The sequence below is a fragment of the Fundulus heteroclitus genome, chromosome 11 (genome assembly GCF_011125445.2).
Source record: "Fundulus heteroclitus isolate FHET01 chromosome 11, MU-UCD_Fhet_4.1, whole genome shotgun sequence".
NCBI lineage: Eukaryota > Metazoa > Chordata > Actinopteri > Cyprinodontiformes > Fundulidae > Fundulus > Fundulus heteroclitus.
The window spans coordinates 25615737-25639656 of NC_046371.1; the positions used below are offsets into that span (position 1 = coordinate 25615737).

The 23920-nt window shown below is 42.0% G+C and overlaps 4 protein-coding genes across 4 annotated transcripts in view; 2 read left to right on the forward strand and 2 right to left on the reverse strand.

The window, feature by feature from the left end:
* Positions 1-2690: 2690 nt before the first annotated feature.
* Positions 2691-23920, reverse strand: part of rb1 (retinoblastoma 1) — a 54873-nt gene continuing 33643 nt past the window's right edge. Inside the window, exon 28 of the transcript XR_004931849.1 lies at positions 2691-3567. The gene's annotated coding sequence lies outside the window, so the exon portion shown is untranslated. The remainder of the gene's footprint in view (positions 3568-23920) is intronic.
* On the reverse strand, positions 3607-8987 carry LOC118564642 (retinoblastoma-associated protein-like; the record flags this gene model as incomplete). Its single annotated transcript, XM_036143530.1, has 10 exons — positions 3607-4188; positions 4307-4353; positions 4648-4790; positions 6680-6710; positions 6804-6952; positions 7059-7172; positions 7283-7387; positions 7517-7662; positions 8402-8559; positions 8842-8987. Coding segments are annotated over 10 exons (1110 nt in total), but the record flags the coding sequence as incomplete, so codon positions are not given.
* Positions 13983-15876, forward strand: LOC105929394 (lysophosphatidic acid receptor 6). The gene has a single exon (XM_012867160.3). It carries the CDS (start codon positions 14349-14351, stop codon positions 15432-15434), a length of 1086 nt encoding a protein of 361 aa, XP_012722614.2. The 5' UTR covers positions 13983-14348; the 3' UTR covers positions 15435-15876.
* LOC118564573 (lysophosphatidic acid receptor 6-like) lies at positions 18246-23139 on the forward strand. Its single transcript, XM_036143243.1, has 2 exons — positions 18246-18546; positions 22079-23139. Exon 2 carries the CDS (start codon positions 22143-22145, stop codon positions 23136-23138), a length of 996 nt encoding a protein of 331 aa, XP_035999136.1. The 5' UTR covers positions 18246-18546; positions 22079-22142; the 3' UTR covers position 23139.

Here is a 23920-nt window from a genome sequence, read left to right on the forward strand (position 1 = left end):
CTCGTACGAACTACGTTTCTGAATGTTTACAGGCCTCCTAAGTCCACATGAAACTTTTTTAATGATCTTAGTGACCTCCTATCTGTGATATGTGTTGATTATGACTGTTTAATTATTGTTCGCGTTGACAACCCTGAAGACAGAAGTGCAAAAGAACTGTGTGACACACTTAGAAACTTTGGTTTAACTCAACATGTTAAACAACCAACGCACAAACAGTGCGTTGGCAATTTCCAGTGACTCATTTAGCCAAAGGGACATCATAAGAAAACACACCTTTAAGGACAATGCCACAGAAACTTTTATTCAAGCTTTCTCTGCTACTTCAACCTTGGGCTTCAACTCAGCTGATGAGCTAGTAGATAACTTTCATTCTAAAGTCTCAGACATCATTGACTGCATTGCTCCAGTCAAAGTGAAGGTTTTTTCCAGGAAGAAAAAAATCTCCTTGGAGATATGCTCCAGCAGTTAGAAGTGAAAAAAGGGAATGTCGGAAAGCTGAACGCAGGTGGAGAAAGAATAGACTCCAGGTTCACCATGACATCTATAAAGAGAGACTTTACAGATACAACTTACAATTGAAAAATGCAAGAGAATCTTTCTTCTCTGAGATCATTAAGAAAAACATTAATAATGCTCGTGCCTTATTTTCCACAGTTGACAGGTTAACAAATCTTCCTGTGTCCGTGGCTTCTGAACTCCACTCCACCAGGGCCTGCAATGAATTTGCAAACTTCTTTACTGTGAAAATCCTAAAGATTAGAGGATCAGTCTGTACATCCATATCAACTCCAGACCCAAAGCTGTCTCCAACTAGAACTTAACAAAATGTCCCAATTCAGCTAAATAAACTAGAAAAGCTTAGAGGAAATTGTTGACCAGCTAAGTTCCTCCTCCTGCTGCCTTGATGTTCTACCCACAGCTTTCTTTAATAAAGTTTTGCCTGTCATAACGTCTGATTTGACTCAGATAATTAACACTTCCCTTCTGTGAGGTGTTTCCCCCCAGTTCCTAAAAACAGCAATTATGAAGCCACTGAAAATGAACAGTTTGGAAAAATTACTTCTGCAGAACTACAGGCCAATCTCAAACCTCCCCTTTATCAGTAAGATTATTGAAAAAGCTGTATTTCAACAATTAAACACCTTCTTAACAACGACCAGCCACTTCGACGTCTTCCAGTCAGGTTTCCGTGCTCACCACAGTACAGAGACCGCCCTGATCAAGGTGTTTAATGACATCCATATAAATGCAAACTGTGGGAGAACCACAGTGCTGGTTCTGTTGGATCTTAGTGTAGCATTCAATATTGTCGATCACTCCATTTTGTTAGAGCGCCTGGAAAACTGGGTCGGCCTTTCTGGTACAGCACTCGGCTGGTTTAAATCCTACTTAAAGGATAGGGACTTTTTTGTGTCAGTAGGTAACTTTACATCAGAGATGACAAAAATCACATGTGGTGTTTCCCAAGGGTCCATCCTGGGTCCCCTCCTATTCAATATCTACATGCTCCCTCTAGCTCAGATAATAAAAAATAACATCAGCTACCATAACTATGCAGATGACACACAACTCTACATCACCATGTCACCAGGTGACTATGGACCAGTTCAAGCACTGAGTAAATGCCTAGAAGAAATCAATGCCTGGATGTGCCAACATTTTCTTCAATTGAATAAAAACAAAACTGAAGTAATAATTTTTGGACCAATAGAGGAGAGATCAAGAGTTAGCACACAGCTTCAGTCGCTTCAGCTAAAAACCACTAATCAGGCCCGAAATCTGGGAGTAGTGATGGACTCAGACCTGAACCTCCAAAAGCATCTAAAGACAATTACAAGGTCGGCCTTCTATCACCTGAAGAGCATTTCCAGGATTAAAGGACTGATGTCTCAGCAGGATATAGTAAAATTAATCCATGCGTTATCTTTAGTAGAATCAATTTCTGCAACGGTGTTTTCACAGGTCTGCCTAAAAAGTGGATCAAACAGCTGCAGCTGATCCAGAACGCTGCTACCTGCGTCCTCACTAAGACTAAGAAAGTAGAGCACATCACACCAGTTCTAAAGTCCTTACACTGGCTCCCTGTATCTCAGAGGATAGACTTTAAAATACTTCTGTTAGTCTATAAATCCTTAAATGGCTTAGCACCTAAATACATCACAGACGTGTTATCAGTGTATCAACCCTCCAGACCATTAAGGTCTTCTGGCTCCAGCCTGCTCTGCATACCTAGAACCAGAACTAAACAAGGAGAAGCAGCATTTAGTTCTTATGCTCCACTTATCTGAAACAAACTTCCAGAAAACTGTAAAAGTGCTGAAAGCCTGAGGTCCTTTAAATTAAGATTAAAAACACATTTGTTTAGGATTGCCTTTGTCTGTTCTAGTCAAACTGTTAATTTAAACATCATTAGTTTAAGTTTGTAAACCAACTGTTCTTAATGTTTGCTTTTAGTTTCTATTTTTCCATGTTCTATTTTGTTTCTACATTTTATTCCTACTTGCTTTTATTCTGTTTTTCTTTCCTGTATTTTAATCATGTAAAGCACTTTGCATTGTCTCTGTACTGAAATGTGCTATATAAATAAATGTGCCTTGCCTTGAAAAGGAAAAAAGGCTGTATTGTTTAACTGTAAAAATATATATTTTTTTAACTTTAAAATCACAAAAGAAGACAAGAAGCCTGCAAAAATTTGAAAAGTGGTATATTTCAAGAAAAACACAAACCAGAAATCAAATCAGCTGTGCAATCCTTTTTTTCCTCCTCCAATAATCAGTTTAACCAACACAGCAGGAAAAAAAACAACAGCTTTCAACAAATGAAAAAACAGATGCACTCAGAACTTGAATGTTTTCCTACATCGTTTCCGTCTTCTGGAACCTAGTAAATAGATTAGACTATAAACACATTTATTTTTACAAAACATACTGCTCTATTCTCTTTCTACACATGATCAATAATGCATTCCTCTCCCTCTCTCTAGATCTTTTACTTCTATTTCCAAATATAACAAGTGTAAAGGAAAAAAAAGGGAGTGTTTAATAGATAATTCAGCTTAAATCCAGTAGGAAGTGTTTGCATTTGAAGTGTATTTGTTCTTTTAAAAAAAAAAAAAAAAAAAAAAAAACGAGCCGCAAACATCAGAAAGCTGCACATTTTACGCCACATGGAAAGATTTCCTGTGTCCTCTCTGTTTGTTCATCATGTTTTACCGCCTGCTGTGTGCGATCAGAGGCGGTTCCCTCCATGCATGCTGCCCTGGGTGTGCTCCTCTTTCTGCATCCCGTGTGGTGCGTGTATGAGTTTCATGAATTAAAATCGTCTTTTTAGAAAATCTGCAATCATTGTGCATAAATTATTCAATGCAGAATATTGTGGTTTCCAAGTCACTCTCAATTAAAGGTTGTCAAAAAGGATTAGAAATGTTTCTTTTTCTTTTTACAACCAAAAGAGGGGTTGAATGGATCTCAGTGATTCAATGAATCTTTGTCCAGTGTTCAGACGTAACCTATTTAAAAAGTTTTAGGTTTTTGAACTTGAGATGACCAGATGCCGTCTAGCTACCTTATTAACAATTAAGCACGAAACAGGAATTTTGAAACACAAAGGAACTCCAGAAAACTTGTTTTCTTTGGGCGTTGGTGCAGCCCCCTGAGAAAAGGCCTACCATGGCCGGTGAGCCATAACGCCCCCGTGTGAAAAACCACTGAGTGCAGCATTGTCAATTTAAGACTTGAACTGCAAAGTAAAACATTTTCCTCTGTTTCCTATACAACCATGATTTAACAATGGAAATGCTGCATCATGATCAAGGCTTTTGACATAGGTGAAGGGGAAACAAATGGCTTCCTCGACAGCAGCCAACTAAGATCGCTAAAACCAAATGAATGTTCGTTGTCAAAAGTCCAAGGAACTACAATAAAAATTGCGCGGTAAAAACACTCAAAAGCCTAAACACAAAAAGCCAAGAAAGTCTCCTGCATTCTCAGGTTGCTGGCTGAGCCAAGTTAAATACAAACTAAAACACATCAAATGTACAGAGAAGATTCACGTCTGCCTCCATCTTTGAGCTACCAGTAGTGTTCACAACGTGACGAACAGTGCAGGTCGGTCCTCACTGCGGCTCCTCCCTCGTGTCGGGATCCTCCTTCATCTTCTGCTCGTGCATGCGACTCCAAGTGGAGCCTGGTGGAAAGTAAACAACCAAACGTGACGAGAAACACACAAAAACCAAACTAGAGGGGCTGCAGCAATATGCAGCAGTCAAAAACAAAAACGGAAACCGAAAGCCACTTTCACTTACTCATCTCTGTAAGTTTCTGTATCAGGGTTGAATCTCCTCCAGGTTTGCTGTATGAAATAAATAAGCTTGACATTAATACACAGTGAAGGCTATGCCAAAGTTTCATTTATTGTTGTATTGATTTGCCAGAAAACACAAATAGTTTTTCATGCTCTGGAATAATTTAACCGTCCACACGGTAACAAAAAAAACATTGTTTCCTTTTATTATTTACTAGATCCATGAGGCCAGTTGTGTAATGGTATATTTAGTTTATTATATTAAAAGCATAACAGCGACTTTTATTAGTATAGCGGGGTGAATTTACTGAACGCAGCTGCTAGAACGCATTTGACACCAACCTGCCGTCGGCTTCATCCTGCCCGTCCATGTCGAAGCGAAGCCTCTTCAGAGGCTTCAGAGTGGAGCCTGAGTCCATCGTCCTCTTGTGGGAGCGTTCGCTGCTGTTGACCATCTGGTTGATCTTCTGGAAGCGGTTGCTCAGCTGCAGACACGGAAAAAGGCCAAAAGAGAGAGAGAGGGGAATGAAAAACAGACGGCACTGACGAGGGATGGCTGATAGGGACTTTAAAAAGCCTTGCAAAAGTCTTCAAATGCCTTTGAAATCTTTCACATTTTGTCACTTTACAAGCACAAATGTCAATGTGTTTTATTGACGTTTCATCTGAGAGGCCGGCGCAAAGTTGTACATAATTGTAAAGTAAAAGGATGCGTGGTTTTCAAATGTTTTTAACAACTATCTGCAAAGCGTACCTTTCAATAGGATTCGGTCCCCAGTCAATGCTGCTCCTACAGCGGCAGGCCTGTCTCTGCCGGCTTTGCAGGAAACAGATTGAAAGTGCTGCCCGTTCTCCACAAAACATGGAGAGTTCAGTTGGATTGGATGGAAAGTGCCTCAACTTTGACTTTCAAGTCTTTTAAGCAGTAACTCAACCCCTAATCAACCGTTTCAGAGTTAGTTCTATCTACATATCCTAGTCATTATTTTGACAATTTTCTGCACTTTTGATGAAATACAAGCATAGAATTTTGCTTGTATTTCATACATGTATTCCTACTGACTGAAAAGGTTTTTGTGACGCCACCCAGAATACCTGAGCTCAGCAGCTCTGAGGCTGCGGGGTATAAACTGGCTCCGTCTCGTGCGGCTCCGCAGCGAGCTGGAGTTTGAATAGTGAGTATGTGACGGAGTGCTGCCCTGCTGCAGGATGAACCTGCATGAACCCTAGTCTCTCATCTTCTGCAGCCTCCGACAAGTTTTCTTGCTGAAGTGCTCTGTATTCAGCTCCACCCTGCCTCTCATTGACTCCTAACAGCTTCCCTTCCCTGGTAGAAACAAACATCCCTTCAGCGGGATACAGTCATCACCATGGGGATTGTTTGTCCAGGACGATGTGCAGCGTTGGTCCATCCTGAAGTATTGGTCCAGAGGGTCTTCTTCTAGATGGTTGCTGTGTGATGTACATGGATCGTGACGAGGAGCTCAAAGCTGGAACTATTGTTTGTAACGCATGATTTCCCCCCCCCCCCTTTTTTTTTTTTAAATCAACTCACCAACTTTCTCCCTGACCTGCCTGCTGTGCTCCTTGGTCTTCAGGATGCTGCTTGTTCACTAGTATTATCTGAGAAACCTCGGAGGCCTTTACCGAACAGACGGGTTTGTACTGAGATTACATTGAGTTTGCATATTGACCAATTAGGGGACTTCTGAAGGCAGCTGGTTACATCGTATTTTAGTCCAAATAACGATAATTATTAGATTTAAAGGCACCTTTCAGATCACTCAAGGTCCCCTTACAATAAAAAAGGCAAAATTGGGCCAAAGATAACGCACTCGACATGTCCATTGATGCCAGATGATTACTGCAAAGTCGGACTCCATGAAATCTGTCAGGTTTCCTTAGATAAAAAAAACTTTTACTAATTAGCATAGTAAGCTGAACTTGACTGCAGTCTTCTGTAACTACAGTACCAAAGGACTGCATGCAACTGAGTTTAAACCTATATGTTTGTGAGGAATTGATTAAATATGTGTTCAGTAAAAAAACATCGAGATAACATTTGTTCAGAAACTGATCTGAATTGACGTGAAAAGATTCCGACTTTAAGACAGGATTTGGAAAGTGTCAATAATGCAGACATCAGGTGGAAGGCATTTTTAGACTGGAGGAGCAGAGAAACTGTTTTAGATTTGTTAAAAGCTTTTTAAAACCACGTGTGATTTTCCTTTTGCTTCACTACACACCGCTCTGCGCCAAGTCTATCACATACGACCTCAAATGCATAAAAGTTTGTGGTTGTATTGAGACAAAATGTAAAAAAGGTTAACGGTTGACTGTACAACATGGCAAAAAACTTCCGATAGCTGCTTACCCCAAACGATTCGCCAATGGACACCAGCATTCTGTAAAGACAAGACATAGAAATGCATTAAAAAAAATTATGCCTGCATTCTTAGTGCTTTATTTGAAATTACCCAAGAACGGGGAGGACTGACCTGGAGCGAGGAGTCATGATACCCGGAGACATGCGGGAGTTCTTCAGAGGGGAGATGTAGACGTTGTTGCTCCCAGGCACGCGCAGAGGAGAGTTGGGGAACTTGTATGGGCTGCGAGGCATTTGAGGGATCGGAGAGGGGGGAGGCGGCTAAAGAAAAGACAAAAAAAAACAAAACAGTAGAAGCAACATTTAATGGGTTTCCTGAGCACATCTGTGTAAACGGTTGCTGTAATTGCCGCTTTAGGCGTTTTACCTTGGTGGACGCATGTTGCAGGATATTCGTTTTCAACTTCTGCATGAACACTTGGTTGTAGAAGACGATGATGGAGTCATAGTGGCCTTCGGTGATCAGCACGTTCTTAAAGGTCTGCAGGATTCAGAGCAATGGTTCAGAGTTTTAACGAGCTGCGACGTTAACCTTAAAAGCAGTTTGCCTCTTGGCAGTCGCCGCGTTTTTTTTCCGTCAGGCTGCGTCACCTCCTGGTTGGTGTTGGCCATGTTCTTGTAGGCCGAGACAATGGACTTGAAGCGCAGGTCGACGCTCTTCACTTTGCATATGGCGTACATGGCTGACATCATCAGCTAACAAAAGAGAGAGGAAAGGAAAAAAAAAACACACATAGAAGAGGAAGTTGGTGAGATATCAGTTGGAAGATCTAAGCTAGTTATGAGACAGAAACCGATAAAGGGAAGTTTGCACAGCTTGAGCACCTGGTCCAGGTGGCGGTCTCTCATCAGCTCGTACTCGTGCTGCAGGGTGTACTGGAACAGGGTCCATATTATAGGCTCCAGTTCAGGGTGAGAGGACAGCAGGTAGGAGCAGAGTGTCTTTAGCCTCGTATAGGCCAGGCGGTACACTACGAAGATAGAAGAAACATGTTCGGTTGGTGGTGAGAATCTGTGCCAAACCAGCAACCGCACATTGTTGTTGGTGAACCGAAATTCACATTACAACAACAAAAACAACCCTCATACGTTTTAGTGGGTTTCACTTATAAGACCAAAATAAAAAAAAAAAAAAAAAAAACATAACTGACTTAAAATAAAAATGATTGTTTTGAGAATCTCTTTGAATGAAAACGTGAAAGGTGTGCCATGCATTGGTGATCGGCTCCTATTACCTGGACGCCTCTAAATGAAAAAATGCACTGCAGCCAATTTGTTTTAGAAGTCAACTAGCAGTTGACATGTTTGCTCTTTCATCTCAGGCGCACCGTTTTGTCCAGGATGTGCTTTTAATACGTAAACAAAGGCGCTCTAAAAATGAGATTTAGACCAAAAGTCTACATGCAGAACACTGCGTGAGGAGAATAGCAACTAATCAGCCAGAACACAGCATCCCTATGGTGAAACAAGGTGGTACCACATTTTCTCTTTCTTTATTAGTTGTATTCCCACTTTCATAGCAGTAACAAGTCGGCTCTATGGATCAGCCTTACTGGATGGACTTTGAAACAAAATCTTTTCCAAATGGAGGCATTGCAATCTGTGCTGATATCTGCAAAAGGTTGAAATTTGCTATCATAGGAGAACTGTAGTCATCTTTATAAAACAATACCAAGGATAAAAAAAAAAAAAAAAGTAAACAGATCTCACATTTCTTATAGAAAAGACTGAGGGAGTTGGATTTTGGCTGCCTTGGAGCTTGGCAGGGGGCCTGAGCGCTGGACTGAGAGGCGGTGGGCTGCTGGGGGGGCGTGGCCGGGGAATCGGAAGGCAAGACCCGCAAGCCTTGGCGCACAGGGGAGAGATATCTGTAAAAAAAATAATAATAATGCAACACAGCAGGCAGTAGAACCAGAGTAGAGACTGTTCCTCTTCATGGAAAGCCCAAACACAAATGTAGCTTCAGAGCTACGTAGAGCGCCAGCTCAGAATGACTCAGAACTTACAGATTTCTTTTTGAGATTCATGATCCAGAACGGTTTCAAAACAGAGTGAAAGTTTTCGGTGCCTCCTAATCAGATTCTGTTTACTGATACTCTGATACCGTTTTGGTGAGAACTGAACGTCGGAGCGGAGAGGCGATAACTCACAGGTCAGCGGCGGTGTGGTTGTGCTGCAGCGGTTGGCTGAAACTGGCTGTGGTCTCCACCGGCTCTGCTGCTGCGCTCGCATGCTCCTGCTGCAGGAGCTCGAACAGCGGGGAGCCCTGCAGAGACACAAGCGTCGGTATTTGCTTTCAACTTCGTGCACGTTTAGCCGTCTCGCGCAAAGAGCTGCCATCTGTTAAAGAACCTCCCACTGATTAACGGTACTCACACCAGTACATTTGAAGCAGAAAGTAAATCACAAAGATAGCGTGGCTCTAAAAATGTGTCTGCATGCGAAAACATGTTGTGCTCAGTTTAATCTAATCGAGGAATCCTGACTCACCCTCTGGTGAAGTTGTGCAGTCTGTATTATTAGGTTAAACTGTTTTGTAATAACGTCATAAATTGTTTTGGCAACAAATCCCACCATCAGAAAAAGTTTTGTTTATCCATGTACACCAATGGTTTTGAATACATTCAAAGTATTAAAACCCTAAGAGTGTTATTGCCATCAACGATACCTCTGGTTCAGGTTAGCGCATTACTGTTACTGCATTTTATTTAAAATGAGCTATTTATTGCCAAACATTAGGTTTTAAAGCTTTGCTCACAAAACTATTTTAGCAGGGATGAGGTCAGGGCTTCCTCTGGAGCTGAGTGTGACCCTGTTTCATCCATTCCCAAACCAGGTTTAGGATCTATTTGGAATCTGAAGATCTGAGATGAGGTTTAAGAGCCCAACAGCATGACGCTACCACCACCATGCAGTCAAAACGGTGCTCTTAGGTTCAAAAGCCTCACTTTGCCTCCCACAAACATTCACTCTTATCATCGTGTCAAAAAAAAAAGTCTTTAGATTGTTTCCCGCATGTCTGATAAATGTATACCAACAGTAGGGTTCACAGGAACTAAACTTCTTAAATTGAAGGTTCCTGTACGACTGGCAACAGATGAGAAGGACTTAAATACCAATTCCAGTTTCAGATCAAACACCGGTTCATTTCCTGGGGAGAAATGCTTTGTGCAAACTGAAAATAAAAAATTTGGGGCACCCATCTGGGCTTGTAAAGAAGGTCTGGGTCTTCAAACATACATGCAGCCTCATGAAGCTAAAGTTTATTGGTTATGGGAGATCTGTGGCCCGGTTGAAGAAATAGTCTCAAACTGGGGTTTTATTCAAACACAGATTCCAGAAGCTGAAAGGCCAAACCCCAGATTACAGCTGCACGATGTTCTATGACATTTAAAAAAAAAATTACATTTTGAAGAACTTTAGGATGATGCAACACAAAGAAAAACTGTTGATCTTGTGTCCCACGACATTGTTGTTGCCAAACAAATTACTTCATTTCTGAATGGTACAATGTTCCTGAGTCCCCACACACACACACAACTTTGTTTGTACATAAACATTTTTATGCAAAAGACCTTGGTCCTGTGATGAAAGCTTCAACCACATCAAAATGGGAACCAACAGAAAAATCCATTCATCTCTCAACAATGCTTAAAATTGTGTGTGTAGCATCAATGAAATCAAAACCACAGGTGGTTTAAGTACCAGTTGACCAAACAGTTCAGGGCTAAAGATGAGGCTCTTTTAGAGGATATCCAATCTTGGAGGACCTGTTAAAATATGTCAAAGATCAGTTGAAGTGAAGACACAACTTAGATGTAGGGTTAATTAAATCTGCCGTAAGTCTACGGTGACTTTCACCTGTGCAGGTAAGTCTACGGTGAGAGCAGCAGCGCTAACAACAAAGCTAACCGCTAAGCTAACCAGATACATAAGCACTAGAAGTGCACATGCGCAGCCAGCAAGTGTAAACTAACAAGGAACGAGCCACACACTGGTGTTAGGCGATCGTGTCAGAATGATTGGCATGTGGGACAACCGATAGATAAGGTGATACTCCGGGAACCTGAAGGAGAGAGGAGGGTGAGCGCAGGAACAAAACTGACTAATCACTGCTCTTCGGTGAGAATGAGAGTGATTGGTCAGTTTTTACAGGCCTGCAGCTTTAACAGAGATCGACTTTTTAAACCTCGTTTTTCTGAATACATAATGTATTTACTGCTGTCAGAATGGAAGGACCATTTCACACGGTGTAACAAAAAAGGGTTTCTGAACGCTTTAAGACATGCGCTGACAATAACTACTCAGCTCGACTGCGAGGGAGAATGACATGAATGTGTTGCAGAGACGATGAAATGCCCGAGGCGAGGACCTGACCAACAGTCGACGCTACTGATGGATGCAGAAGTAACACCATTGTGTTGACGGCTCATGTTTCAGAGACCACTTGCAGGATTGGCAGTAACTGAACAGGAAGGTGGTAACTTTGTTATGGTCACACCAGAAAGTTGTGACCAGCCATGCTCCGCACAATTAGCAGAGCTGAAGGCTTTAACTGAAGCTTAGAGATTGGCAAAAGGAAAAGCAGCAAACATGTACACAGACTCAGCACACGCGCATTGGTGTTTTACGCAATTTGGAAGCAGAGAGGTTTTGTGTCCAGCACAATGCAAAGAAAGAGTTCATTGGTGCAATGATGCTTCCCTGTAAACTGGTAGTGATTAAGTGTTGAGTCCATTGCAAGGGCAATGAAGGTGCAAACTAAAAGGGCATCTGGGTGCCAGATGGCTATCTTGGCATCTGTGGTGTCCTAGAAACCTGCGTTCATCCCAGACAATCCTATCTTGAGTCAGAAGAAAGCATGTTGTATATCAAACACAGAACCACATTGCACATACTTGGAAAGACTTCCAGCACTTCCAACTCCAGCTCTGGAAAGGCGTACATGCTGTTTTGATTCGACATTAATCATTTTGTAAGCTTTATGACAACAACGCCTTATAATCCACCACACTGACACTACAACTCCTCTCCCAAAGGCCTTAATTTTGCGTCTACAACCTAAAAGGTGTTAATTTTGGAGCAGCCAACATCCTCTAGGGCTGGGTGCTTAATCAGATATTGATCTTGATCACCATTTGGGTTTTCAACGATCATAATGATCGATATTTGGTCCTTCGTAGTTGACTCTCGTGCTGTTGTGTGACGTGAATCCTCGCACAGCCCCAACCGGTTTCATTTCCTTCAGCGCGAGTTATAAACGCTTCAGGAGCGAGACTGAAAAGTTGAGCAAAGTTATAGACGTCCGGATAATGGCCAGAAAAAGAGAGCCGTTGGTAGAAAAGAGAGAAAACGTCTTCAGTGGTGTGGAAACATTCTGGGTGCGCAGAAGCAGACGTCGAACAAGTAGCGATAGTGTGCAAACCCTGCTGTGTTATCGTAGCTGCAGCGCAGAGTGGGCTCCACACACAAATCATGATATTCTCTATGCTGTTTCCTTGTCTCTAATACAGGATGAACCCTGTGGTATTTTTCTTTTGTAGAGCAGACACAAGATTCCAGTTAATTACAGCTAAATCTTCCGACTTGATCCTCGTCCGTCACGGACTGCTTTGAAAATATCAAAACCCCTCCGATTTCATAACCAATAAAATTTCTGATTCAACAGCGCGATTTGAAGCGCTGCCGTCATGTGTTGGGTCTTCACCGCGGTGGCGATGAAAGCCATTAATCAGTAGTTAGTCACTCCTGAGAGAGGCCAACAACTTTGTCTTTATTTGTCTAATTTTTGTTTTCAAAAATGTTTGAAATCCTAAGGAAGACATTGTTTAACAACCATTGATTGTGTTCAATAAACTCCGGTTATCATAGTTGATGAAGAATCTTGTGAAATAATCGAGATCTAAATTTCAATCAAAAATAATCGTGACTATCATGTTTGCAATAATCGAGCAGCCCTAACATCCTCCCAGTTCAAAAGAATATAAAACTAGCTCCACTGTGGACCGTGGCACTGGTGTTCCCACAGTTTTTAGAGTCATAGCAGGCGTTAGCCTTGGCGATTCCTGGATTGTTCTTAAACATCGTCGCCAGCCTCCTTGGATCTGAGGACAGCATTTTGGATCAGACGGTGGAAACCTGGACGCAGTCAGCTGTCCCAGACAAACATCCCCAAAACGCAACAAAAGATAAAAATAAAAATGACTCATTTTGGGATGGATATAGCAGTCCAACATTATGCTTTTGAAAAAGCTGCATTGTCAACACAGTAAAAAAAAAAAAAAAAAAAAAAAAGAAGTTGCAAACAACGGCTAAATGCGCCTAAATTCGCATTTATGATGTGTGAGAAAAGATTTTTGAGTAAATATCAGTTAATTTACAGATATCTTTATTGCCATTATTGAGAAAGAAATATGCCACGCAGAAGATTTCCAATGTGTGCAGCTTATCTTTATACTTGTAGCTTTGATCAATACCAGTCATAGTGAAAATTAAGATATTATAGTTACTGTTGGGCATCACATAATTTCCCTGAACAACCCCCCCCCCCCCCCCCCCCCCCCAACAACCCTCATAAATGATATCTAGAATACGATAACATTCGTTTCTCCTATCATGTTGACATAAGACACGCCCCTGTGCGTGTGTGTGTGTGTGTTACTGACAGCGGTTAACTATGGTTACCCACTGCCTAGTCTTAAAACTTGTTCATTTCATGAAGACTACTTGTTCCAGTTTACGGAGGCACCCACTTTACCCAGCCCCATACATAGGAAAAGGAAGCCGAGGTTTAGCGTGTGGGAAGAAAAATAGTTCCTGCACGCACAGACATGCCGTGAGAACATTCTTTGACATGCAACCAACACCCTGCTGACGCCACTGACATTTCTCAATTGCCCGCCGTTTGATGACTTCAACATTATTGAGTGAGACGTTTCGATGCCACTACAGACACATTTTTATCAGATTTTGTATGTAATTTTGGTTTGGAGGTCTTTAGACAACACATCTATGCATCTTTAACCTCAAATCTGCTTGAAATCGGCAGTACACCATTTCCTCTGCTAAAAAAAAAAAAAAAACAGAAGTGTGGCTTTTATCCCTGTGATAACACAGAAAAAAATGAATTACAAAACATGCAAAAGCTAGGTTTTCAAATGTGTTGGTGCTCATTTTTAAACTTGCAAAGCAAAAGTATCAGAGGGTGGACTTTGGCTCCAGGTGAAGGCTCCTCCCCGTCTTCTAGCCGTCCAATCAAGTTCTTCGCATGGCTTTCATCTGTGCAGACAGCCGTGTGCTTGTCTGATTTACAGTAAACGGGGAGTGGGGCTAACTGCGTGGCCTGAGGGTAGTAGCTGGAACAGACGGGAGAACACGCGAGAGGGAAAGAGCCATTCGACAGTTCACGGCGCTGAGGAGCAACACATGACTCCCCTTTCTGAGGAATTAAAGCTCTCCACCGAAAGAGAAGAATGAGAGGACACTAAACAGCTCTCCCTTTTTTTTTCCTTTCCTTTTTTTTTTAACTACGGGTGGACAATAGGACACTGGAAAGATTTCCGAAGACAAGAGAAGGTAACTTTGGAAGCTGCTGGGTGAAGTTTCTTTAACATTTCCCTGCCGTTGAGCGCGAACCAGAGGACAAAACATAAAGTAGATGGATTTAAACATGAGCAATCCCACTCTAAGCCATTGTGAAAAGAACGATGAGTTTAAGTACCATCTGTACAGCGTGATATTTACCCTGGTGTTTGCAGTGGGACTTTTATTCAACGCCATGGCGGCGTACATCTTCCTCTGCACGTTGAACACGAGGAATGAGACCACCACGTACATGTTGAACCTCGTGGTCTCGGACACTCTCTTCGTCCTGAGCCTGCCCTTTCGGATCGCGTACTTCATCAAAAGGGACTGGGTGTTCGGCAGCGTCCTCTGCAAGATCTCCGTGTCCCTGTTCTACACCAACATGTACGGCAGCATCCTCTTCCTCACCTGCATCAGCATGGACCGCTTCCTGGCCATCGTCCACCCGTTCCGGTCGCAGGGGATCCGCACGAAGAGGAACGCCCGGCTGGCCTGCCTGGCGGTGTGGGTGATGGTCCTCTGTGGCAGCATACCCACCGGCATCCTGCTGGACACGTCCTCAAACGACACCGACTCTTCCTTCAACTCCTCCACCAACTTCTGCTTCGAGAATTACTCGAAAAAGCAGTGGAAGGCCGAGCTGTCGAGGGTGGTGATTTTCATTGAGACCGTGGGCTTCATCCTGCCGCTGGCGATCAACGTGTTTTGCTCTGTGATGGTGCTGAGGACACTGAGGAGTCCCACCACCATCAGTCGCGGAGGGAGCCTCAACAAGGCCAAGATCTTGAGGATGATCGTCGTGCATCTGCTCGTCTTCTGCTTCTGTTTCATCCCCTACAACGTGAACCTGATCTTCTACACCCTGGTGCGCTCCAAGGTCCTAAAGGGGTGCCAGGCGGAGTATGTGGTCAGAACCATCTACCCCATAGCCCTCTGCATAGCGGTGACCAACTGCTGCTTTGATCCCGTCATTTACTACTTCACATCAGAGACGATAAAGAACTCCATCAAGCGAAAGTCGATAGCTTGGTACAACAGGGTGCGACTACTCGACACGGTGCACGGAGAAAGCTCACAAAACAGTCCAAGTATGATAACCAAGAGCTACTTACTGAGGAGCAAGGGACTCAGAGTAAATGACAATGAGTCCACAGCCTGATGACGGTTCTGCCAAGGGACGTGAGTAATTCTCCAACGACCATGGCTGGTGAAACTTGAATTAAAGCAAAGTGACTGAAACTCCAGACAAAAACATTAATGAGGAGTTACTCCCTTCATCAGGACAAAACAGAGTTTGGACTCGAGATTAAAGATGATGATCTCCATGCAGCAATAAAACAAGAGTGCTGCAACGATATAACAACCTGTGAATGTTGAAATGAGTCTATAATGCCCAGTTTAGGGTCTCTAAGTAATTGTTGCACAAATTACATTGTGTCTGAAATCCTATTTATTAAAGCTGAATCAGTATCATTGCTCTTTAAGGTGCTTTTTTTTAGCAGTTTGTAGTCATTCACATATTTTGTGATGCACTTTATAGAATAGCATATTCTGTAATCAACTGTTATTTACATACTAGTAAATAAAAATAATGACTTTTTTAAAAATGTTTGAGTTAAAACTGACTTCTCGTTTGCTGAATACGCTGCTGGAAATTGATCAGCTGTTTCTCCATTTCTCTTATTTGTAAATACCAGATTACGTTCCTGGGGCTCAAAACTTTTACAGACTCAACTTTCCAGGACTCTCAGTTCTTTTTACACCAGTTTTTAATGAATAATCCCAAAAGATTACGGTGAATTTAAGGCAGAAATTTTGGTGGCAGAGCCAGGCTTTAAAATGGAGCCTGCAGACGAAATGGATGCATCTCACATGGAGGCATGGCCGTGTGGATGTATGCATAGAGGCGTGGATACATTCAGACAATGGAAAAAGGAATCAAATCTGGAAACACTGTTATTTTCAGATTTCTTTCTTCATTTTCTCATACTTTGTTTCTTAAGATTCGCTTAAGATCAAATCCCGCACATTTCCAGTGCGTCCAGAGGGATTAGCCACAACAGAGCTGATGGGTCTGTAGCTTTGAAATGCATGTTGGGGTGTATTCATTGACTCATAGCTGCAGCAAATAGTGCAAACATTTACATCTATCTGTAATTTCTGCAAAACGTAGACAAGAATGTAATAAACTTGTATCTGCACGTCTTAATGACCCTCTAGAAAGGAGCGTGTAGAGACCAAGTTCTGCAAACGTCACATTTAAATTCTGTCAAAAATCTTAACACGCGAATATGTGTAAGGTGATACAGACCATATACATCTGCAGCTCGGTTACACGCCGGAGAAACCACAGATGTTCGCTAACAGGATACAGAGCTTCAACACCTGTGACATTTTTGCTCCCCCTTGTAAAAGCTGTGCAGGGCAAGACGCAGCATTACCGCATTTCAGTTGAACGCCTTGGCCTGAGGGACTGCGGAAAACAAGAGCAGACTCATAGTCTCCGGTGACGGAGAAACCAAAACATGCGAGCAAAAACACGTCTCTTCAGCAGAAAGCCTTCCTTCCCAAAACAAAGCGGGGAAGGTTGCAGCTGCCGCGCAACTATTTTGCTTTAAAAAAAAAAAAAAAAAGAACAACCCAAGATCACGCATTTGCGATAACTGACAGTCTTTCTTGTCACCTCTCTAAATGTAGTTTGCATGTTTTCCCCGTGGTTGATTTGCCTCTATAAGTTGCTCCCGGGTATGAGTATGTGCAAGCATGGTTGCACATAGACGAGGTCGGCGTATTACCCCCACGTTGGCCTCCCTGCACTGGCTGCCTGTACTTTTTAGGATTGTTTTTAAAGATCTTACTCTTGGTTTTTAAATGTTTAAACGCTCGACCGCCCCCTTACTTACCGGAGCTTTTACACAGACGTTTCCCAGCAGGACTCTGAGGTGGGATAACCTGCTGCTGCTCGTCTAGTGAGCCGAGGAAACAGAGCTTTTTTTGCAGCCCCCAAACAGTGGAGACACCTTCCAATCACTAAGGATGGAAAAGAATAATCTTTAAAAGCCTTGGCTTCTAACTCCACTTGGGCAGGAGACTCTGGCTATTTTTTTTACTGTAGATGTTGCATTTTATTGTTTATTTTATGTTCCTATTCCCTTGTTTTATAGACCAGTACAACACTTTGGTCACTAGGTGAAGAAGTCGCATTATAAATAAAGTTTGGTTTGAGTCCGAGTCTCTAAGCGAAGCCAACGAGCAGCTGTAGATATTTTGAGAGAAAATTGGATAAGTAATGTGGAGTCAGGCTGTTTAATAATCTGTGTGTTAGTGTGAAAACTTTTAAAACAAATCCTAAAATCCATCAGTCACCGAAGGAATGGGTTTGGCTGCGGCATTTTGTGTGGCTTGGAGGTGATTTATCCAAACCAGCATACAGGGAAGTGCAATAATGTGTGGCGCTTTAGTTAAATATCACAAACTGATGGTCAGACTGCCTCCTGATGGATTTCCTTTAATAAAAAAAAATAAAAAGTACATGGCTCCATCAATTATAGCAGGTTTTCCAGGTCCTTATGCAGCAGATCATCACACCAGCAGCAGCTTAGACTGTTAGTGTGACGCTCTTTATGTGAAATGCTGTATTGAGTTTCCACTGCATTTCAAGTAATTTGAAGGGGGAACCTCAAAAAGTTCCCCTTTCTCTCCTCTGTCCACAAATTATTAAATCAAAAGTATTTGTGTTCGTTTGATTTTGTTTTGGAAAATATTAGATAAATGCTTTGGGTGAGATGGAATAATTTGTTCTGTTTCTGCTAGTTAGCCGAGTCTCTGGGGAACTTTTGCTCCATCATTGGCTTATAGGGATGTTTGATTGCAGCAATTTCTTGTTGCTCTTCATCTATCAGCTGGACAGAAATAAACCTAATAAGTCTTTTCATTCACTTCTAAAGGATGTTCAGCTGTAAATATAACTAACTGCATGAGTTAATGAGGCAATCTGACTTTAATAAAACACTAATGACGCTGCAGTTTAATAAGCTGGAGATCGGGATGTTTAAAGCTTTCTAAATGACATAAATATTTAAACTACACAGGGAAATATTCCAGTGTGCAGGGATGGAGGGTGGGAGTAGACCAGGGGAAAGAAAGGAAGAGAGAAAGGGAGCGATCCTGATGTGTGGCGCGGAGATGAGCAGCATGTGCACTGATGCAGCACGGACTAACAGCTGCCCAGGAACAGCTCGCTGCTTTTCACCCTGCCGGGCTGGAGACCGGTGAGTTTCACTGAATTACCCATTTCTATTCAGCTCAGGCAACAGAGAGTACAGAGTCTACCATAGAGATTTTTAAATAACTATGTCATTTAATTAGACGGTGGAAGAAATTTGATCGTAATTTCTGGATCATAATATAAATTTTACGAAGTGTAGGAAGACTGAAAGTTTGCAACTCGTGTTCAATTTTAGCTTGACTGTAAAAACCCTTCATTAATTGTCCACTAATGTTATTATTGTTGTTATTATTAATTATTATTGGTGCAATGCAATAGAATATTTTTTGGTAATTAATGAATCATATTTTATAAAATGCTTGACAGAATAAAATGTTTTTCAACTGAGATAAACTTGTGTTGATGGTTGAATCAGCAAATAAACCTGTAACATTTTGGTTATGGAGATGTTCAGCAGGTTTAAACCTCATTTAGTGAAAACTGGACTGCTCAGGCTTTGATTTCATTCATCCAACCAACCAAAGACATTCAGATGCAGTTACGATCAAAATCTCTTAGAGCAGGGGTTTCAAACTCATTTCTACATTGGGACACTTTGGCATCATGAAGTCACTAAGAGGCACGGTTGCACATGTATAGATGATACGTTTGATTTCATAATTTCATGTCAGTTCACATAGAAATATTAAAAAATGCACAGTAACATTAAAGTAGCGCCCTTAGGCTCAGTTTAAATGCAAAACGTTGATATTGGCATGAGTTACACTTAAAACTCATCATTCTACATCACTTTCTTTATTTTTTGACGTTTCTGGGTTGTTTTAATGTGTTGTGGGAAAACTGACATCTAGTGGCAGGTTGCTGTTGTTACATGTTAAACATTCACCACAGGAGGCACAGTTTTAGCCATTTTATACAATTTAAAAGGATATGTGTCTCTACTTTATGACATGATATGCCTTTTTTGGCTCTTGAGGGCCGGACAAATTGCCTTGACGGGCCGGATTCGGCCCGCGGACCTTGAGTTTGACACATGTCTCAGGGCGTGTAAACCAGCAACTGTATTTGACCCTCTTCAAAAAAAAATATGTTGTGGAAAAGGCTCGGCATTTCTAGTCAATATGCCCACTGCGTTCTAGTGGAAATTAAACTTTACATCCTCTTTGCCACGCCTCTTCTCCAGCCAGATGGATCCCGGAATAACCACCAAACGGCAGAATGAAAGTAAAACACTGCCTGCACTTCTGTGATTGCTAAACTCCCTCCTAACTGGAAGTCCACAACAGCTCAATCCAGCACACAGTGGATTACTGGGGTCATGTCCTTTTTGAGAGTAGTGAAATTTAACATTGAAAAAAAAAAGGGGAAATGTGAATAAAAAATTGCAACCTTTTATAGATTTAAACTAATGGTGCACACAAATATGTTGAATGCTCAATGAGCCCCGGTTGACGCAGCCCTCTTTATCATTCTTGTATAAGCGACGATAAAAACAAAACTGAAAGAAAGCAAAATAATAAAATAATTTTCTGGGTTACAGCCAAAATAACAGGTGTGACAGCAGATCTTTTAACTTATACGTTTTAGGGCTCAGTAGCACTGAAACCGACTCAAAGATACTGCTCTACTCCACCTACACTAGTGTCATCCAGCGCTCTTTATTCATGCAACCCTGTGATTAAACAGGGCTGCAAAACACACAATGCAAAGGGTGTGACGCATGACTCAGAGCATCCTGCACTCTCTGCATTCGCTTCGACTCCGACATCTTGTATTTCCTCATTTAAAACCTAATTCAGACGGTATATGTGTAAACCGTCCAAAATGTGTTGCTTTTTTTAATGCAACATTGTTTTTCTACAATTAATCAAAATAAGAGTAATAAATTCCCAGCCTATAAATTGATATAGGCCGATTAAAAGACAGTCACAATTACTTAAAAGTCAAAATGTCATGTTAATGCAATGAAAAGAATTACAATCAAATAAGTTACAATAAACGATAACTTATTTTCAATATAGTATGATTGGAGGTATACAGTTCAACCAGTGTTTAAACTCAAAAGTTATTTTTTATAATAATAATAATAATAACAATAATAATAACAATAACGATAATGATAATAATAATATTAATAATAATAATAATAATACTACTAATAATACTAATACTAATACTAATACTAATAATAATAATAATAATAATAATAATAATAATAATATTACAACATACATTCAAATTAAACATGTCCTTTGCATTCAACCCATCCCTCAGGGAGCAGAGGGCCTCCCCCCATTATTTTAGCATAACTAATGACGTACAGTATACAGTCATATTCAATAAATTAGAATATTATTGAATAGTTCATTTATTTCAGCAACTCAATTCACTTAAGGAAACAATATACATTAACACAGGCTGGTGATGATTTAAAGCCTTTATTTCTGTTAATTAGGATTTTTTTCTCCACCTCCAACTAATAATACAGCATTTAATATTAAAATATTAGACCAATAAAAAAACAGCATTTTTAATGCAGAAATTGGGGTTTAATGTAAATTATATTTAATACCGGCTTAAAGGTTGTTGTTTTTTCCCAAAAGGTGCTTTAATCTAACGAACAAGCCTCTTAGACATGCATATTCTAATATATTGAAAATGACTGTATACGCGTTATCAGGATGTTGGCGTGAGTTAAGGCCGCCTGGTGTTAGGGAAATATGGGATATTTGAACAATACACAATAACAAAATGACTTCTAAATCAAGTTAATCTCTTTCTGCTTAAGACCCCAGATAATGACTAGTTTAGTTTCTTCAGCTATTAGAACAAGATGAAATTTATTATTTCCATCTAAAACAATGAGGCTTTATTGGAAAAGTCTGTTTAATTAATACATTTAGAAGTGTTTTTTTGATAACCTATCCAAAGTACCACCTTCTTATCTTCAAAATAGTTTATGCTGCATTAAACAACAAGTGTCATCATATATATTACAGGCTTGGAGCTCTTAAACGCACGCTGCCTAAATATTTAGCGAACATTTACTTGCAGACCAAGCAGTTCCTACGTGAATTATAATAACGGTAAACTTGCGATAAAATTTATATCCCTGGCGTGAGTTTTCACTGGCCCCGTTTTAAAGCAAACGTAATCTTTTGAGCTGAAACTAAGCGAAGCGGCTCCACTGAGCAGATACCAAAAAGGTCTCATAACACAGAGTAAACACCAATAAGAAGTGCTTACAGTCATAACGCCGTCAGAAAGATGCCCAACGACATGTTTGCTTACCAACATCCTAAATTAAAAAAAAACAGCTGACCATCTCAATCCAACATAAACTTTACGAGATGTTTAATGTGTAAATAGCGAAAGACTGAGAGCTGCTGCTATTGTTCACTCTGAATGTAATGACATCGAATGTTTACCTATTTTATTAGGAAAAAGCTGGCTTCCAAAGTTTATTGGCTGGATATATCTGACCACGTCAGCTCAAGAAGGATTTATGGGCGCCACTTAAGCAAAAACGACGTCCGTTTAAATGTCTCGCTTTAATTTGTCTTAACTCACCACAGGTATAATATCTCGGGCAGTGGAGAAGGCTCCCCGCCGGACATGCGAGCGCAGCCGTCCTGAGGCATGGAGCTGTGGAACATAACGGACCTGGAGGGGAACGCGAAGCCGGCGTTGTCCAACTGCACGGTGGACACCAGCTACCGCTTCACCTTCTACCAGGTGTCCTACGGCATCATCTTCCTGCTGGCGCTGGCGACCAACGGCCTGGCTCTGCGCAGACTCTGCGCGTCCGCGTGCGCCATGAACAGCACGGCCGTTTACATGGCCAGCCTCTCCTTCGCCGACATGTTTTTTGTCATCTCTCTGCCCATGAGAATCTACTACTACCACCAGAAGGCCCGGGCTTGGACTAGGACCGGCGACCTGGCCGGCTGGAATCCCGGAGCCGCCTTCTGCCACATCACCTTCATCCTCAAGTACATCAGCTTGTACGGGGGGATCTTCTTCCTGGTGTGCATCGCTGTGGACCGGTATACTCTTCGCCGTGGGTGCACCCTCTGGCGGCCGGCCCTGCGCATGCAGCGCGTCGCGCTGGCGGTGAGCGCGGGGATATGGTGTGTGGTGCTGGGACTCAGCGTCAGTCTGCCGCTGCTGCGTCTGGCAGCGTCTCGCCAAAACCAGCCCTGCCTTCTCAACCCGTCCTCCCTGCGCCACAGGACCTTCATCCTGGTCTCTCTGGGCTTGGTCCTGGGCTCCTTTCTGTTGCCCACTCTCGTGCTCGTCTACAGCTACTGCAAAGTGCTGAGCGTGCTCCGCAAATCGAGGAAGCGCTGCCTCCGCCAGCGCCGCAGTCGTCGGCAGACCCTTAAAATCATTTACTGGGTGCTGGGCGTCTACCTGCTGTGCTTCCTGCCCTATCACGTCAACCTGCTGGGATACACCCTGACGCACGTGAAGCTGCTGCCCCACTGTGGCCTGGTCAGGCTGACCAAGACGGTGCACCCGGTGGTCCTCTCCCTGGCCAGCTTCAACTGCTGCCTCAATCCCCTCATCTATTATTTCTCCAGCAGCCTGGTGCACAGGGAAGCAGCGGGAGGTGGAGGCAACAGCATCCAGTGACGGTGATTGCACCCTGTCGACACTAACCTGCGTTTTGTCCTAAAGAGGCTATTTTAAGTATGGGCGAGATGTTTGCAAAGTCAGAGGAAGCTCAAAAGCTGCAAGAAACAACTGGAAGGATTTCATCCAGCTGCTCAAAAGATGCAAAATACCCTTTTCTACCGTGTGAAAGATCAAGTCGGCGGTTCGGTCAGGCTGCGAGAGAGTGAGAGAGAGCAAGTCTTTCAGCAGATAAAGTTTGAACGGAGCTCGTCGTTTTGAGCTTTAGCTGCCAATGTTTAAAAACCGGGAGGTTAAAGGATCTATATTCTTCAGGGAATTTACAGACGCAGTTGTTTACAATCAGTAAAGCAGGCTGATTTAATCACTAATATGTTAAAGAAGGCTTGAAATGTTTGTGATTTAGTTTTTGTTTTAGAGTAGCGGTAAATCCTTGCCTTACAGTGATTGCTCTCGTATAGCAGCAGCCCGTTGCCTCTGCTGCTAATATAAATACATTTAATTATTTAACGACGTTTCCCAGGCAAAGCTTTGCAAAAAACGAAGATCAGAAATGCAGCACAAAGTTTGGACCAGCTCACCTCAGCTTACCGAAATGTTGAAGGACCTACTGTGGAAGAAAAAGTTCCTGGTAAACTAAAGGTCTGTTTTTTTTTTTTGTGTAAATGGGAACAGGTTGAACAGTGCTGTATTCACTTTAAGTCCGATGTATGTTTTAACATTAAACGGTTGCTGAAGCTGTACTGTAGCCTACTTAATATGTGCATAGCAATGTGTTCATA